Source organism: Eschrichtius robustus, chromosome 1 (genome assembly GCF_028021215.1).
Source record: "Eschrichtius robustus isolate mEscRob2 chromosome 1, mEscRob2.pri, whole genome shotgun sequence".
Lineage (NCBI taxonomy): Eukaryota > Metazoa > Chordata > Mammalia > Artiodactyla > Eschrichtiidae > Eschrichtius > Eschrichtius robustus.
In genome coordinates, this window is record NC_090824.1 from 161,548,617 (window position 1) to 161,566,717 (window position 18,101).

At 51.3% G+C, this 18,101-nt stretch overlaps 2 protein-coding genes across 4 annotated transcripts in view; both read left to right on the forward strand.

Moving 5' to 3' along the window:
* The window catches only part of AEN (apoptosis enhancing nuclease), a 26,889-nt gene continuing 8,788 nt past the window's right edge, over positions 1-18,101 (forward strand). Inside the window, exons 1-4 of one of the 2 annotated variants that reach the window (XM_068557389.1) lie at positions 1-81; positions 5,264-5,840; positions 8,268-8,468; positions 9,058-9,290. In XM_068557389.1, the coding sequence (XP_068413490.1) occupies positions 5,328-5,840; positions 8,268-8,468; positions 9,058-9,290 (947 nt within the window). In that variant the 5' untranslated portion in view covers positions 1-81; positions 5,264-5,327. Of the gene's footprint in view, positions 82-5,245; positions 5,841-8,267; positions 8,469-9,057; positions 11,721-18,101 lie in introns of those variants that run through there. The other variant, XM_068557380.1, reaches the window with a different exon arrangement.
* ISG20 (interferon stimulated exonuclease gene 20) overlaps positions 9,205-18,101 on the forward strand; it is a 19,570-nt gene continuing 10,673 nt past the window's right edge. Inside the window, exons 1-2 of one of the 2 annotated variants that reach the window (XM_068557403.1) lie at positions 9,205-9,290; positions 15,981-16,232. In XM_068557403.1, the coding sequence (XP_068413504.1) occupies positions 16,005-16,232 (228 nt within the window). In that variant the 5' untranslated portion in view covers positions 9,205-9,290; positions 15,981-16,004. Of the gene's footprint in view, positions 9,291-14,586; positions 15,686-15,980; positions 16,233-18,101 lie in introns of those variants that run through there. The other variant, XM_068557413.1, reaches the window with a different exon arrangement.

Below are 18,101 nucleotides of genomic sequence, written 5' to 3' on the forward strand. Positions count from 1 at the left end.
GCAGGGCTTGCCCGGGCGTGTTGGAGCTGCAGGTTCCCTGGACGCCACGTGCTGGCGTGAGAAGACTCTCGGGGCTTTCAGGTGATCTCGGGGACCATGCTGGGGATCGCGGGGTCGGGTAGGCTGGCGCGACGTGTCCCCGGCCGCAGGGCCCCGCGCGGTGTGTCCGCCCCCGGCTTGTGGCGGGGGACGCCCGGCCGGGTCGGGCCGGCTCCCGGGCTCTCCGAAGTGCAGGCCTGGCCCCGGGCGCCGCCTGGCCCCCATCCCGCCCTGCTCGCGGATCTCGGGCCTGAGTGGGCGGCGCTGGACGATGGGACTCGGCCTGGGGGGCGTCTGCCCGGCCGCCGCGACCAGTGAGTGACCAGTGCCTCAGTCCTTCCCTGGGTGAGGCCGGGCCTCCCACACGTCACTCCTCGGAACGCCGGCGCCGGGGGAGATAGTGCAGGGCTCTCCTCTGACTGTTCTCGTCTCGTGAACTTTTTAGTAGCACAGGGGATCTTATCGAGCCAGCTTTTCTCAAATTCGGGCGATTATTAGTATCATGGCAAGGGGGTGGGGCCGCGCACTCTTTGAAATACAGATTCCAGGCCACGTTTCCCCAAATGGCAGTTACGAAGGTGTGGGGAGTAGGCCTGGAAATCAGCCTTTTAAACAGACGTTTAAACAGACTAGGTTGGGGAAGCCCCTAACCTAGTTCAGTGCTGGACTTCATAAACCCTCGTTTTAAGTTAGGAGACAGTGCCTTGGTCCAGTTGATCTAGCTCTTTAGGGCCAGAGCGGGGTCTAGAACTGCCCACCTTCCTGATCAGCCAGCAGGTTGGTGGCCCTGAGGCCACTGGGGATTCTGACTTTGAGGTTCCTTTGGGCCTTTGCCCAAAGGCCTGGTGGCTGCTGATTCAAAGTGCTGGTTCTGGGCTGGAGAGAGATTTGTTTGCCTCACTGAAATACTTTTATTTGAGCAAAACTTCTCCTGAGCTTCCCTGAGCTCCATGTGGGAGCCCAGGATGAGGAAGGTGTGCCCTTGATGATTAATTGTTGGTTCTGACGTGTCAGCTAGGTCAGGGCATGCAGAGAACTGCATTCATCTCTTGCAACACAGGGCCAGGGCCACAGAGACCTTTTTTCTCGGGGATCCTAATTTCTGGCTTCTTTGAAACCTTGCCAACAGTGTTAGGGAGGCCACTGACCCTTGTCCTGGCCTCAGCTCCTGACCTGTAGGGTCCTTAGCCGTCTCAGAGAAGGGAAAGGGCCCTCCTCCCCTACAAAAGTCAGTTATTAGTGGGTCTCTGTCTTCTTAGGCCTCCCCATTACTGGGCTGAGACAAATTGAGGTTCTGTATTTGTCAGCCTTAATATGTGACTTGTCAATATGAAGAAGGTGATTACAGTTAAGATCCCTTTTAAAAAGGAGAAGACTTCTTGGGGAAGGGATAAGCAAGCAGAGGGAGGGTGAGGCAGGATGGGTCACCGTGCCTCCCCCTGGCCCAGGCATCACCAAATGGCAGTTCATCTCCCCTCCCATTTCTCTTAGTCTCTGCTGCTATTGCGCAGATTCGTATGTTCTCCAGGTCTCTTCCTATATGGCAGTTGTGATCCCCCTCGCGCTAGAACTCTAGGGAGATTGGTTCCCATCCACCTCTGGATTAAGCCCAAACTTTTACCACTCTCCAGGAACAGTTCTTTCTCACTGTCCACACCGCACCCATCTCCTCGCCCCTTACCTCCTTGCTTTCCAATTGCTGCACCAAACTCCTTGCTTTCCCACAATGGATGTGCTTTGCCTCCTGGACTTTGTGTCTGTGTTTTTTTCAGTCTGGATGCCCTTCCCTTCCCGGGCTCCCTGGTGGATCTTTCTGAAACCCTTCAAAGTGTCCCCTCCACTGCCAGGGTTTTTCTAACCTAGCGCTTCTGCTTTTTAAATACCTGGCCTGGTGACTCAGGCATGGGTCCTTTGTCCATTGCTCCCATCCTGAGCACACTCTTGTAATTTTCTAACTATCTCTCTCCCGACCAAACCAGAGTTCCCTGAGGATGTGGTCACTTCCAGCTCTGTAGTCCCCACAGTCTGGCAGATAGCAGGCCTGGTGTCAGCTTCTGGAGAGGATCCGCTCCATGCCAGGTCCTGGGCTGGCTGTAGGGGAAGGGACAGAGACAAACAAAGCTCTCTCCCTGCCTTCAGAGTGCTCTGAGGTAGGCTGTATGTAACTATTGACTTTGAAGAGTGCAGTAAATTCTCTGATTGTGCTGCCAGAGCAGAGAGGGGTGAACTTCTTTGCTCCCCAGTTAGACTGTAATTGTCCGGGGTCAGGGCTACTGTGCCTGAGAAGGTCACTTTCAGTGACCTCCCTAGGTGCCTTTGGGGCTCCCTCGCTTGACCCGCCGAGACCAGTATAGGGACACCACCTTGGGGTAGGAAAAGCCACCAGAGTGTGATGGGCTTCCCAGAGTGCAGACAGAAGGTGGAGTAGTAAAAAGCGGACAGGGGCAGTTCCTCCAGCCAGCCCTACCTTGTGCCTTACGCCCAAATGGCATCAGGCTGAAGGTGGGGTACTTTTTTCAGGCCTTTGCCCCTAACATGTCCACTGATTCCTCTCCCTTCTACCTGGAGGACTACTGTTCCACGTTCACGCAGACTTAACCTCTTCAGCCTGTCCTGCTTCCCTGGCACTTCTCACGCAGCCCTTCACACGCCTTCTGCTCCGTTTCTGTCTCTGCAGTGAGACTCAACTCTTGGAGTCCAGGATCTTTCTTTGTAACTCTCTGCCCAGCTCTTGCCACAGTTGGGACCCCAGAGGCCTCAGTGTGACATTGGCCTGTGCAACCCGGAGGATTGTTCCAGAAGGGCTTCCTGGAGGATGTAGAAAGGGTAGGGGGGATGTGAGTGGGAAGGGAGGCAGGAGGAAGGCCTGTGGGTTGGGAGTCCAGGCTGAGGCAGCTCTGGCCTGGGAAGAACTGGTTACCAACCATGAGCAGGAGTCTTCACCTCTGGGGGAAAGGGAGCATATAATACACGCCAGGAGGGAATTCCCTGGTGGTCCAGTGGTTAGGACTCGGCGCTTCCACTGCCGTGGCCTGGGTTCAATCCCTGGTTGGGGAACTAAGATCCCGCAAGCCGGGTGGCCATAAATGAATGAATGGATGGATGGATGGATGGATGGATGGATGGATGGATGGATGGATGGCCCGGATTCAGTCCCTGGTTGGGGAACTAAGGTCCCGCAAGCCGCGTGACCAAAAATGAGTGAATGAATGAATAAATAAGTAAAATAAAATAAAAAAGCAAATTATTAAAAAGGCAAAAGGGACTTCTCTGGCAGTCCAGTGGTTAAGACTTCATGCTTCCAATGCAGGGTGTACGGGTTTGATCCCTGGTTGGGGAACTGAGATCCCACATGCTGCTCAGCCAAAATAAATAAATAAATAAAAGGCAAACAATAAAAAGATAAAGTCCTTTAAATATATATATATATATATATATATATATATATATATATATGCAGGGAGCATATAATATATGCAGATATGCAGTTTAATGGGGATTTGGCCACAATCCAAATATACACTAACCAAGGGAAACTTGGGACATGACACTGCTGACTCCACAGAAAATCCCTTTGTTCCTATTAAGAATAGTTGATTCAGGAGTTAAGGATGAGCAGCTAAATTTTACCCAGATGTACTAGGAAATAGCATTTTCATGAATACAGATGCAACTAAAATTGGTCATCTATAAGGATTTTAAAGGCTACATCAAGGTATATAGTCTTGACTAAAGACAGATTAATGAACCAAATGACTGTAATAATTAGTATTCTTTTTTTTTTAATAATTAGTATTCTTAATAATAATAGGGTGGGGAAGGGAAGGATTAGGAGTTTGGGATTAGTAGATGCAAACTATTATGTATAGGATGGATGAACAACAAGGTCCTACTGTATAGCACAGGGAACTATATTCAGTATCCTGTGATAAACCATAATGGAAAAGACTGTGAAAAAGAATGTATATATACGTGTAACTGAGTCCCTTTGCTGTACAGCAGAAATTAACAGCATTGTAAATAAACTATACTTCAATAGAATTTAAAAAAATAAAGAATAATAATTTTAAAAAATATATGCAGATCCTAGCACACATGGATTGTGCCTTTTCCTCTTCACACGGGAAGGGTAGTAGGGCCATTTTACATGCAAAGAACCTGAAGCTCAGTGGTTAGGTAACTTATACAGAGCTGAGTTAGCCCCTGCTCTGTCTACTTCAAAGCGCTGGTTTTCTGGTGTGTTCAAAACATACTGGCTGACTTAGTACAGCAAACAAGATGAGGTTTTCCAAGCTACATCCTTCACTGTTGGGAAGATGCCATCCTTATTGCATGGGATTTGCAAACCCATGTGAGCAACAAATATTTCCTATGACAGTGGTGTGTGACAGCATCTCTTTACAACCCAGCGTTCAGGGATGGAGAGCTTGTGGGAGGTACCACAGGAATCTGCAGCACTATAGGTCAGGGCTTTTTCTCTTTCTCTTTTAGAGTTGAGCTGGTTTACCAGCACACCAGTGCCTGTAGGCTTCAGTGATTAAACTACATGTCCAACTGTATTTAAATGTTGGTGGACAGTGTTGTGATGAGTGAATTAGAAGAAAGTCATTTACTAGATTACATCATTTTAGTTAACACATACCAAAAATACAACTATTGTGGGCTTCCTGTGAAATATTTTCTCCAGGTTTTGCTGTGCGTCTTGCGTTCACATTTCATAAAGTTTTTGTTTTTGTTTTTTTAAAATAAGATATCATATATATGCCGTTTCTGTAACCTTTATTTTCTCATAGCCATACCTCTAAAATGTTTTGATGCTAATGGTATTGGAGGTAAGCTATGGCTTGGAGGTTGAGAGCATGGATTCTGGGTTCACATCAGCCTTTGTCTATGTATTAATTGGGCAAGTTACTTAACCTCTATGCCTCAGTTTTTGTACCTGTAATATGAGGATAATAATGCTTTGTTCAAGTTGTTGGGAAGATTGAGTAATTCCATGTAAAGTACTTAAAACAGTGGCTTTGCAGGTGGTATCAATTGTATGAGTGCAATTATTATTGAAATAGGTCCTTGACTCCATCTGGGATGCTGAGACAAAGTGTAGGGCTCTGGGGCAGCCTGGCAGTAGAGCACTGCAGGGAGGGAGGAAGAGAGGGATGGAGGGGCAGGGCTGGCCTGGGACACTCCTCACTCAGCCCCTCTGCCCTATGTGTTCTCTCCCCAGGCTGCTGCCCCGTAGGCAGATTACCTCCCAGACCTCCCTTGCCCTGAGCGGTGAGCTGATTGGGATGGTGGCCCGGGAAGCTCCAGAGTCTGCCCAGTGCCTGTGCCCTTCCCTGGCCAGCCTGAATGCCAAGGATGTGCTTCGGAGGAAACACAAGCGGAAGAGCCGACAGCACCAGCGGTTCCTGGCCCGGAAGGCCTTGCTGCAGGAGCATGGGTTGCGGAGCACACCCCCGGAGCCAGGATCCTCCCCAGGCACCGAAGCCGCCAGTAGTGTGAGGCAGCGTCCAAGGGCTGAATCTGGAGGTGCCCCATGCAGCAGAAAGCCCACCCCCGGAGAATCTGCGGGGCCCTTGCCCAGCAAGTGCGTGGCTATCGACTGTGAGATGGTGGGCACGGGACCCCGAGGGCGGGTGAGTGAGCTGGCCCGCTGCTCCGTGGTGAGTTACTACGGCGAGGTCCTCTACGACAAGTACATCCAGCCCGAGATGCCCATCGTGGACTACCGCACTCGCTGGAGTGGCATCACCAGGCAGCACATGCGCAAGGCCATCCCCTTCCAGGTGGCCCAGAAAGAGGTGAGGGCAGGGCTGGGGGCTCGGGGTCAGTGTGATGGGCTGGGAAGAGCAGCCCCGGGTCTGAGTCAACACTTAGCCACTAGAAGCGAGAGACCTTGGGGAAGTTACTGAACTTCTCCAAACATTTGGGTTTCCTCTCCATAGAAAAGGGTGAATAGAAATCCTGCCCTACCTGCGTGGAAGGGGTGCTGGGGTGTCCCATGTGATAGTGTTTGTGGAGAGGCCGCGCCAACTGTAAGATGCGAAACGGCTTCTTTTCTGTTGTAAAAGCACTATGTGTCTGAGTAAAATTTGTAAGGCCCACAGTGCTGTCACCTTCAGGTGTTAAATGTTTTGGTATTTTTTTTTTAATGTTAGTTTTTCATTGCTTTGAAAAAAATTAGTGTTGGGACCACACTGACATGCCAGGAATTCCCAAACGTCCTCGAGCATAGGAAACACCTAAATCCTTGTTAACGATCTTGGATCCTTGTCCTCAGATCCCTCCGTAGAGATTCTGATCCTGCAGGTCTCTAGGCCTTGGGAGGGCTCTGGTGTGTGCGTTCCTAAAAACCGTCATGCTGTGTAAACTTGCACGATAAAAACCCCAGAGCTGATGGGGAAAAAGGGGTTAGGGACACAATGCCCAAAAAACTTCATTAATGACACCCCAAAAATAAAAAGATAGAAACCTTATAACAGTGGGAGCACAGTTTTGCACAGGTTCAGTGGTTGAGAAATGCGTTAAGTACGGCACTTTGCCTTGAAAAGACCTGGAGCGCTCGGGGAAGTGGGTGTTGCGGGGGCGGGGGGGGGGGGGGTGGGGGGTGGGTGGCGGCTCACGCTGTGGGAGGGGTTGAGGGAGTTACCCGAAGTCAGGAGGTGGGAAGCCAGGTGCAAGCAGCACGCTGGTGAACTGCGCTGGCTGGTAGGCTTGCAAGGCGTGAGCGCTTTCTGGATTCCCCAGTGGCTCTGCTCAGCTAAGTGAGGTTTCTGCATTCACTTTCACCCTTCTGTTTCTCAAGGGCGAAATTTGCATTATTCTCAAGTCACATCCTAATATATCAACCGTGTTGGAACATTTTGCATTTTCAAACCAAGCGTTGTAGCAGAACTACTTAACATTTCTGGTTTATTCTTGGGATAAGGTGCATTTAGGAAATACTGATATTAGTCATCTTGTGTCTTCCTTTTTCACATAAGATACACCCTAAGGATTTCTTTCAAAAGGTTATTTATCAAGCAGGTTGATCAGGAATAGAAGCAGCAGGAAGGGAGGTAGGTGGTGAGCCCTCCAGCTCCCCCGTGCTTCCCTCAGCCTGCCAAGAGCTGGACCACATTGGATCTGCCTGGACTCTGAGCCAGTGTGGAGTGTGCTGGGTGCCTTCCCACCGCGTGGCGTGTGTGTGTGTGTGTGTGTGTGTGTGTGTGTGGTTGTGTGTTATGGGGGGGTGGTGACTAGAGTGGTGTGGCCCGTCCCTACCACTAAAGTCTAAATGCACCTTATCCATACGCCGTGAAGGCTGAGTTTAGCGATAAACCACGTGTCGCCAGCAGAGGCAGCTGTGGGAGGCTGGTGGCGGGTGATAAGGAGATGCCCGTGGCCCTGGACGTGGCCCCCCTAGGGCCTGAGGAGGGCAGGAGGCAGGAAAGAGAGGCGCGCATTGTGTAGCTGGTCAGAGCTGAGCCAGAGAGCATGTTTCGAGGGTGAGAAGCGGGAGTCCTGTACAGCAGAGGGGCAAAGGGACAGAATCCTGAAGATAAGGACCGTTCATTAATGCTGTACAAGCTGCCGTTGGTGATACGTCTCCAGTGCCTGGCACAGTTCTGGGACTTCACCCTGACCCCCTCCCGTGTGCTGAGCTGTCACAGAGCACCACTAGTCCAGGCAGACACGGTCCCTGCGTGTTACCATGAGCTCACAGTGGGGGCAGCCGGACAGGCCACGCGGAGCTGAATGTGTGCTTAGAAAATGTGGTGAATCCCCCGAAGGAGAGAACAGTAGGGGTCCTGATGGCGTTGGGGGAGGCCTCCTGATGTGTAAGCTGAGACCTGCCTGAGAGGAGTTGGTGGGGGGCGGGTGCCGGGGGGCTGGCGAGGTCTTCCGGGCTGAGAGAGAAGAGCCTGTGCTGGCAGGAAAGAGTGCTTGTATCGGGTCACTTACCCGTCCAAGAGCCCCTTAATGCTCACTACCACCCCACCAATGCCGTCGCCAGCTTTCCTGTTTTGCAGGTGTGGGGGAAGCTTAAGTGGCCCCCTGATTATAGCAAGTAGTGAGTAGAGGGTCTGGATTCAAACTCGGGGCAACTTGGTTGACAGTGGAGCCCGTGGTCGCCCCTCTGCGCTGCCTCACTCCAGAGGGGTCCCCGCACCCACTGGTCAGGGTGTCAGGATGTGTCTTGTGCCCGCCTGACAGTGGGGCCTTCCCGACTCCTCCTCTGCTCACAGATCCTCAAGCTCCTGAAGGGCAAGGTGTTGGTGGGGCACGCCCTGCACAATGACTTCCAGGCCCTCAAGTACATCCACCCTCGGGGCCAGACCCGGGACACCACTTATGTCCCCAGCCTCCTCAGCCAGCCCAGCCTCCACGCCCGGACCCGCGTCTCTCTCAAGGACCTGGCCCTGCAGCTGCTGCACAAGAAGATCCAGGTGCATGGTGCAGGGGGGCTGGGGGAGCGAGAGGGCCTGGCCTCCATGCTGGCCTGGCCACGGACAGGCCGGGGGCTGTGCCTCCAGCATGCCAGTCCCAGTCCTGGGGCTCCCGCGTGTCCACACAGCCCTGGGTGTTTTCTCTCCACCGCCCTCCTTCCCCAGCGCTTTGTGACAGCCAGCCACACCCTCCCGGGCTGCTGTCGTTCAGATCTGTCTCCCACCCAGTTCCTGGCTCTGTCCCCACGCTTGCATGTAGAACCCCATCTCCTGCAGCCTTCGGTCAGGGGCAGCTGATCGCTCTTGCTCCTGCTGTGCTTCACATTCATAATTCCATCTGCTCCTCAAGCCTTTGAAGCAGGGATTTTTAACCAGGTTTTCTATTTGAGGAAACGGGCTTCAAGAAACTAGGCTTGTGGTACAGCTGGGATTCTAGCGTTTGTCTGTGTGACTAGGACCCATGCCCTTCCCACTGTACCAGGCTGTACACCCGCATTCTGAGAGTATGCGTCTCTGGGCCAGGACCCAGCCCGGGCCGCTGGGCCCCCACCAGGACTGCGGGCAGTGATGCGTGGGCTCTCGTCCGCAGGTGGGCCAGCACGGGCACTCGTCGGTGGAAGACGCCGTGACGGCCATGGAGCTCTACCGGCTGGTGGAGGTGCAGTGGGAACAGCAGGAGGCCAGCAGCCTCCAACCCCGCCCTGAGGACAGAGAGCCCGACAGCAGCACAGACATGGAGCAGTACATGGAGGACCAGTACTGGCCGGAGGACCCGGCCCAGGGCGCCAGCAGAGGAACAGGGGAGGCACCGGGCAGAACGGAGTGAGTCAGGAGAAGCTCCACTGGGGAGCGGGGACCAGGAGTGGCTGGGGCCGGATGCCACCAGTGTCCCCCAGGGCCTAAAGTGTTGGGACCATCTGCCCACAGCACAGTCCCCGATTCTGTGGTTTTGCTGATGGCACTTTATAGCCACCATGAAAATGGCAGGTGGGCTAGCTGCTAGAGCCCAGCAGGAGTAGGGGATGCGCCGGCAGACTTCCCACCCCCAGGCTGTGCTCTCTAAAGGGATGATCTCTCCCTGCTTGGGGGCGGGGGGGTGGGTGTGGGTGTCCCTATTCAAGAATTCCCTTGTCTCGCCCCAGTGCCCTGGGGTAAAGCTCTCTTCCTGTTGTCACCATCTACCTCTTCCTCCACAGTCATTTTCAGGAGAATAACTACGCCCTGAAGCTACAGAGTTAAGGCCACTCAAGGGTCATTTTGTCCCTTTCTCTCAGAACTGGAACTCTGGCTGTAGCCATCGTAGGAGCTGCCAGGCTACAATGGAATAGCAGAGACCACAGCTCGTGGGGAGCTGGGTCCTCACTTGCTCACCACCAGAAGTCACCAGGCACTATTCTGGGAGGAGGGAAGGCAGATAGGCTTTGGGTGGAGACTGGCATATGTATTTTGACCCAAACCAGGCATTCCTCCTGCCCACCCAGCGCTAGGCTCTCTTAAGCAAAAGTCTGAGAAACAAGACAGCGGTTTGAATTCTGGGACCCCTGTGCAGAATTGCCCACAGGGATCTTTATTTATTGAGAGCAAGGCCACGGGTCTGTAGGGGAGCAGAGGGCGGGTCCACTGGGGCCGGGCCGGGCATTGACAGCTGTGCAGCTGTTGCACTCGGGTGGGTGCCCCCAATCACTGTGGTGGTTGGGTTTTCTCCAGATTTCTAAAAATGTTCTGTGTCGGGATTCATCCCCTACCCCTCTTTCCTTGTTTCCTAAGGGGCAGTTTGGGGGTATTGGGGTAACCCAGAGCTCAGGTCACACAGAACCTTTGAGCCCCATCTTTGCTCATCACTCAATAGCTTTGAGACTTAGGCAAGTGTGTGACTTCACTCTTGAGTCTGTTCCCTCGTCTGTAAAATGGGGATAATGACACCACCTACCTCACAGGGTTGTTAGGAGGATGAAGTGCTGAGTGCTTGGCCCAGTGCCTGGCGCCTAGTAAGCCGAGGTCAGTGCGAGCGGCTGTGTTTTAAGGATCAGTGTTGGGCTTTCCGGGTAACACCTGAACACGCCCTTGCGTTGAGTGGCTTTGACCCAGACAGGACTGTCCTCGTGGCTGTTCCAGCAGGTGGGGCACAGGCCTCTGAGGACAACTCAGAGGTTCCGGGCTCTCACGGTTCCCCGTGATGTGTGGACTTCACGTCAGTCTGAGCAAAGCAGCAGGGCCAGGAAGGGAGAGACACTGAAACCACGCAACTGCAAAAGCAGGGCCGCAGATTGTTCTGGGAGCTGGCTGAGTCACTGACCACACCTGGCCTGGCTCCAGGACTTTGTTCTGGGTTCCTTAAATGTCTGTAGCTGAAGCCACACTCTCAGTTGAGAAGTAGCTTTGGTTCTTTGGTCTGTGGGTTGAGGAAGGATGGAGCTGCTAGCAGTGGGGAGATGTACTGGGTTTAAAATCAGCTTTGTTGTAAAACCTGGAAAAAAACTCAATTGAAAAGTGGGTAAAGCGGCCTTTTCTTTGAACTCTTCAGCTAGGGTGGGAGGGTGGCTTGGGGGAGGGATTGTGGAGATGCTGGGGCGCTGAGTCTTGCTGGGTGCTTTGACCTTTGAGGTGGGCGGCTTTCAAGATGATGCTTTGGGATGTAGCAAGAAAATACTACAGAATTTATATAGTTTATTATTTTTTTTCCTTTATTTTTTATTTTTTTTTTAACATCTTTATTGGAGTATAATTGCTTTACAGTGGTGTGTTAGTTTCTGCTTTATAACAAAGTGAATCAGCTATACGTGTACATATAGCCCCATATCTCCTCCCTCTCGCGTCTCCCTCCCATCCTGCCTATCCCACCCCTCTAGGTGGTCACAAAGCACCGAGCTGATCTCCCTGTGCTATGCAGCTGCTTCCCACTGTAGTTTATTTTTGAAAATTTTATAACTGCCCTAGTATAGAGCACAAGTTTATTAAACTTGTTTCTCTTTGAAGGTATGTACTCACTTTTTTTATTTTTAAAAACTTTTTTTTGGTTTTAAATGTAAAATACACAATATAAAATTTACCATCTTAGCCATTTTTAAGGGTAGAGTTAAGTAGTGTTAAATATATTCACATTGTTGTGCAACCCGTCTCCAGAACTGTATTATCTTGCAAAACTGAAACTCTATACTCATTAAACAATAGCTCCTCATTCCCTCCTCCTTCCGGCACCTGGCAACTACTGTTCTTTCTGTTTTTATGAATTTGATTAGGTACCTCATGTAAGTGGAATCCTACAGTACTTGCCTTTTTGTGTCTGGCTTATTTCACTTAACATAGTGTCCTCAGAGTTTGTCCCTGAAGTTGTAGTATGTGTCAGAATTTCCTTCCATTTTAAGGCTAAATAATAATTCATTTGGATGTATATGACACCTTTTGTTCATCCATCCATCCATACATTAACAGACGTTTGGGTTACTTCTCCCTCTTGGTTATTGTGAGTAATGCTACTATGTCTCTCCAGGACCCTGCTTTCGATTCTTTTGGGTATACACCCAGAAGTGGGATTGCTGGACCATGGTAATTGTGTTTATTTATTTTTGGCCACGCCGTGGCTTGCAGGATCTTAGTTTCCCCCGATCAGGGATTGAACCCTGGCCCACAGCAGTGAAAGCTCAAGCCCTAACCACTGGACCGCCAGGGAATTCCCTGTGTTTCTTTTTTTTTGAGGAATCTCTATACAGTTTTACACAGTGGCTGCACCATTTTACATTCCCACCAACAGTGCACAAGGGTTCTAATTTCTCCATATCCTCACCAACACTTGTTACTTGTGGTGTTTTTGATAATAGTCATCCTGACAGGTGTGAGGTGATACCTTGTTGTGGTTTTGATTTGCATTTCCCTGATGATTAGTAATGTTGAGTATCTTTTTCACGTATTTATTGGTATATAGTTTATTTTTAACTCATTCTTTTTTATGTCTGTGTTTTAAAAAATGTATCCCAGGGACTTCTCTGGTGGTCCAGTGGTTAAGAATCCTCCTTCCAATGCAGGGGACACGGGTTCAATCCCTGGTTGGGGAACTAAGATCCCGCATGCCGCAGGGCAACTAAGCCCGCGCGCTGCAACTACTGAGCCCGCACACCTCATCTAAGATCCCGTGTGCTGCAACTAAGACCCGACACAGCCAAAAAAGAAAAAAACAGTATTCCATAGCACAGTTTGACATGTTTTAAGTTGAACCACATTAAATTGCTGATATTTGACTGAGGTGTTTCCATCTGTGGTATATAATTTAGAAATTCACATACACATTTTAGGGGTACGTGACCAGCTGAGGTTGGAGACAGTTGAGCTGGATTCCAAAGGGCAGGTTGCCTGTAGGGAGAGGTATCTGACCCACTGTTATGATTCATCCACTCAGCCTGTGTCCTGTGCTGGGGGTTCAGAGAAGGCCATACAGTGGCAGCCTTCCAACCTGCCAAAGGCACTGCAGGTGCCAACTGGCAGGACGCGTGTCTTGTAAGGCTGAGAGGTTTGCCCTGAATGACTCACTTTCCTCCTGACGCAAGGAAATTTGTGGATTGGTCTGGCCAATGAGTGACACCAGTTAAACCTGGGAAGCATCCCCACTAGGAAATCCCCAGCCCATCCCCCTGGCTGGGGTCAGGGATTCCTCCCCTAGGCTGTTACTCACCAATGCTTGTGTCCAACCTCAGAGCGCACAATACATTTGAAAAAATTCAGTGTGATCCAGGCAGGGTTCCAGGTGCTGGGGGACCCCCACAGCGAACCAGGCAAGTGGGAGGGGGAACAGTAAGTGAACAAGTACAATTTGTGGTATCTCAGATGGCATCAATTCTTATAGAAGAAACCTGGGAAGGGGATGAGGGTGTAGTTTTAAATAGAGGCCAAGGAAGGCCTTGGTGGGAGACCTGAGGGAAAGGAAGAAAACTGGATAGATAACCTGGAGGAAGAGCTTTCCAGACTGGCACAGCAAATGCCCAGGCTCTGGGGACAGAGAAAAAGCCAGTGTGTGGGAAGGAGGTGAGAAGGGGGTGCTAATTGAAGGTGTGGGAGAGGGGCTGACCTTGTAGCACGACTGTACATCTCCTTGACCTGAAGGCGCAGACCTGATTATACCCCTGCTAACCCTAGGGCCTAGCACGTGATGAATGAATTAAGGAATGACTGATCTCTTCTGAAGGAGTCAACATGTGAATACACGGAAGGCCATGGATTTAGGTCAAAACCTAAAAAAGAGTCTTAGATTGGATAGTGGTGCAAGATGAGATTGGAAAGGCAGGTGGGACAGATGTAAGAGGGTCTTGGGGACTGCGTGGGATTGAGGTTTGATTTTTTTTTTTGGACAGCAGGAAATCACTGTAGGTTCTTGAGCAAAGTGCCATGACAGTGTAAGAGATTCAGTTTTGGAGAACTTAATCTGGTAAGATTTGAAGGATAATTTAGAGCAGGGCATGAAGATGGAGGTAGGGCAGGTGAGGACTGGGGTAGGGTGTGGGTAGAAAAGGAGAAATGCAGAGAAGACTGGAAGATGCAGGTTTGGAGTTGACCACGGAGCAGGTTTAGGACCCGTGGGGAAAAGAATCACAGGGGCGAGTACGTGTTCTGAGTCCTGAGGTGGCCAGTGGAAGAGAGGGGGTGAGGCCTGTAGTGGGGATGTTGATGTGGGCCGATCACCAGAGGGTGCATGGGGTCCTACGGGGACTGTAGAAACAGAAACCTCCAATTGGATCTTTAGGGGGTTACTTTTTCAATGCATGTTCATTTAAAGTAATGGGAATTTTGCTTCATCTCCCCCTAAGTGAGGGTGACAATCCTTTATGCATTTGAGAAACAAAAAATTCCCAGACAGCCTGAATTCAAGAAAAAGTAGCTCATTCAGAATGGGAACCCCAGATAACCTTTTCTAACTCAACTTCCCACCAGTTGAACGACAAACAGGAACAATGACTTATCCTTTAAACATACTTCAGTATCTGGTTTTCTTTTTGAGGTCTGTTAAATGAAGCTGGATGTCACTTGGTGAAAACACCGAGAACCTGGGGAAATTCCTTTCGAAGCCACAAATCTTTGTGACAACGGGGGGGGGGGGGGGGGGGGGGGGGCGGGGCTGTCAGATTCGACAGCTCAGAGCTTGTTCCATATGGATCTGGGGTAGGAGGCAAGATGGTAGTGCTCAACTCACCACAGTATATAATGGACAATTTCCTCATTAAAGCTGATTCTATTTTTGCCCCGGATGTAACTCATTCATTTATTCAATAAATGTTGAGTGCTCCCTATGTGTTAGGCATTGTTCTAAGGGGTCAAAGTTCTAGCTTGGGAGAGCGTAGCCCCTGGGAAACACGGCCGGGCTGGTGGGGCTCCCTCCAGGCCTGCTTCTCCTTGTCCTCAAACAGTGTCAGTCCAGCTGGAGGCAGAGCACGTCGAGGGCAGACAAATTACTCTTTCTGAGGCATCCCTGAGCCAATAGAGGCCGTAGGGCTTTACTGGGTCGGCAGTGGGGGATAGCCCCCCTTGCACCCCAACCTTCTCCTGCCCTTCCCAATCAATAACCTCAGTGTCCCAAGAGCCAGCTCTCCCTGCCCCCATAAAAGACCTCACAGAGGGACTTCCCTGGTGGTCCATTGGTTAAGACTCCACACGCCCAATGCAGGGGGCCCGGGTTCGATCCCTGGTCAGGGAACTAGATCCTGCATGCCACAACTAAGAGCCTGCATACCGCAGCGAAGATCCCGCATGCCACAACAAAGACCTGGTGCAGCCAAATAAATAAAAAAAAAAAAAAAAAAAAAAAGACCTCACAGAGTTTTCAGATTGGTGGCGGCCCCCCGGAAGTTGTGGGACATTCCCTGGGCTCCAGTCCTGGGGATGTTTATTCCCTGGCCAGAGGGTGAGAAATGAAAGACAGATGTTGCAATCCACTCCATCCACATCAGCTGCGTCATCCGAGGAGGGGGAGGGCTTGAGCGATTGGGTGGAGGGCAGGGGCAAAGGTGGGACACCCAGACACGGAGCCGGCCAGCTTCATCAATTCTGGCTCAGGACACCGAGCTCCCCACCTTCCGGCAGCCCAGCCCATGTGCCCGGCCTCCCGCCCCTGATTTCACTTGATAGCAAACCAGAAACTGAAACAGGGTCAGGATTCCCGGCTTGAAGTCAGAGATGAGTCACTGCTAAGAGCAACTGCAGTAGCTGAGAAGGGGCACCAGAGAGGCAGGCAGGTGAGAGTGGGAGACAGGATGGTGGGTTCAAGGCATTTCTCTGGGGTAGCAGCCAGGGGAGGTGCTGGGAGGGGGCATCCTGGTCCTGAGGCTGCCGGGCAGGACCAGAGAGAGGCCCTGGGACCGCCGGCTGAAGAAGCCAGTTGGGGTGGCAAGAGGCCAACTTCCTTCTGTACCAGGTGGTGTTTGTGACAAAGGGCAGGGCAGAGGGTGTAGGCTGGCTGGGAGGTGGCTGAGGACGCCTGGGGTCTCAGCTGGCCCTCATGTGATGCCCCTGCTGCCGCCCCCTCTCCAGCGCATCTGAGGGTCCCGGTGGAACATGGCAAGAGGCATGCATGTGGTGGCCATGGACTGCGAGATGGTGGGGCTGGGGCCCTTCAAGGAGAGCGGCTTGGCTCGCTGCAGCCTCGTGGACTACCACGGCACCGTGCTCTACGACAAGTTCATCCGGCCCGAGGGCGAGATCACCGACTACAGAACCCCCGTCAGCGGGATCACGGCTCAGAACATGGAGGAGGCCACCCCGTTTGCCGTGGCCAGGCTGGAGGTAAGAGAAGGGCCATATGCCAGCCAGGCCAACACACATATACTCTCCCCCACACACACATACACACTTCCCCGGCACCTCCCCTGGTTGCTGGAGCTGTGACCTGTGACCCCAGCCATGTCAGATTCCCTGGCACCCGTGCGTGGGGAGCACCAGGGCATGAGAAACCCGTTGGTGTGTCCATCACATCCCTGAGGAGGCTTCCTGCCATCAGACAACCTTAGACTCGTATCTGGGAGCAGCCTTCGGGGCATCTGGTCCACCTTGCTGGTCTTACAATGGGGAAGCTGAGTCCTGCCTGCTGTTCCCTGCACACTGATTTGGGGGCTAGATTACTCCTTCTTTCCTCTATACTGGCTGCCTCTGGGGAGCCCTGTGGGGGAAATGGGGGATGGGTCCTGGGTGGAGGCCCTCACTGGCTGGGCGCTTGGCAGGGCGCCCTCCTGGTCCTGAAGGACAGGCCAGCCAGAGCCCACTGAGCTCAGGGAGAGCTTGCTCCCAGACCCACCGCAGGCCATCCACTCATAGTGATGGGTGTGACACACCAAAGTCTCCCATTCTCTTGCCCTTCAACTTGTTGTGACATCTCCAGTCTACTTTCTGTTTCTCTGAATCACTAGAAGAAAAGGAAACTCAACCACTCTAGAAGTGGCACCAGGGTTAGTCATTTCTGGGAAGGTGAACTCACATTGGGGAAGTTCATGAAGAACACAAAGAACTGAGGTTCACCTCAATCCCACATACTGCGCATGTGCCAGGCTCCAGGTGCCGGAGATAAGCCCACAACAATAGCCCCTGTTTTCTGAGCACTGGTTACTCACTGGATGCTCTCCTGAGCTCCATCCAGGAGCTCATTCATGCCTCACAGAACAGTCTGCCAAAAGTGTCTTCAGGAGCTGTTAGCTCAGAGCTAAGAGGGCCAGGTTTGAATCCTGGCTTTGTTCCTTACCTGCTAAGTTACCTTGAGCAAGTTCCTCACCCTCTCTGTACCCCATTTCCCCATCTGGAAAAGAAAATGGGGGTGATGACAGCAGCAATCTCACAGGATTATTGTGAGGAACAGACATTGTGTGTCCCCATATTACAGATGAGGAAACTGAGGCTCTCTTGAACTAAATAGTGATTTGGTAGGGCTGCTGAAACAAAGTACCACAAAGTGGGTGGCTTAAACAACAGAAATGTCTTCTCTCACAGTTCTAGAGACTAGCTCTAGAAGTCGCAGATCAAGGTGTCAGCAGGGCTGGTTCCTTCTGAAGGCTGCAAGGGAAAACCTGTTCTGTGTCTCTCTCTTAGCTTCTGACAATTTGCTGGCCATCTTTGATGTTCCTTGGCTTGGAGAAATGTCACCCCAATCTTCGCCTTCATAGTCACATGGCATTCTCCCTGTGTGCGTGTCTCACAAATTGCCCCTTTTTATAAGGACATCGGTTGTATTCATTAGGGACTCAACCTATTCCATTATGACATCCTAACAATAACGTCTGCAATGACCCTATTTCCAAATAAGTCACATTTTGAGGTGGCTGGGGTTAGGATTTAAACAAATGAATTTGAGGGAGAACGCAATTCAACCCATAACACTAAGCAACTCGCACAAGTTCAGATAACTAGAATGTGGAAGGCTCGAAACCTCTAGAGCTGTGTGTCCAGTAGGGTCCCACCAGTTAGGGGTGACAGGTGAGCACCTGAAAAGTGGCTGGTCTGTCTGAACTGAGATGTGCTGTAAGTGTAAAATATGCACTGGATTTCAAAGACTTGATTGAAAAAAGAACCATAAAGTACTTCGATAATTTTAAAATATAGATTATATGTAGAATGGTAGTATTTTTATATATTAGGTTAAATAAAACATTAAAACTAATTTCACCT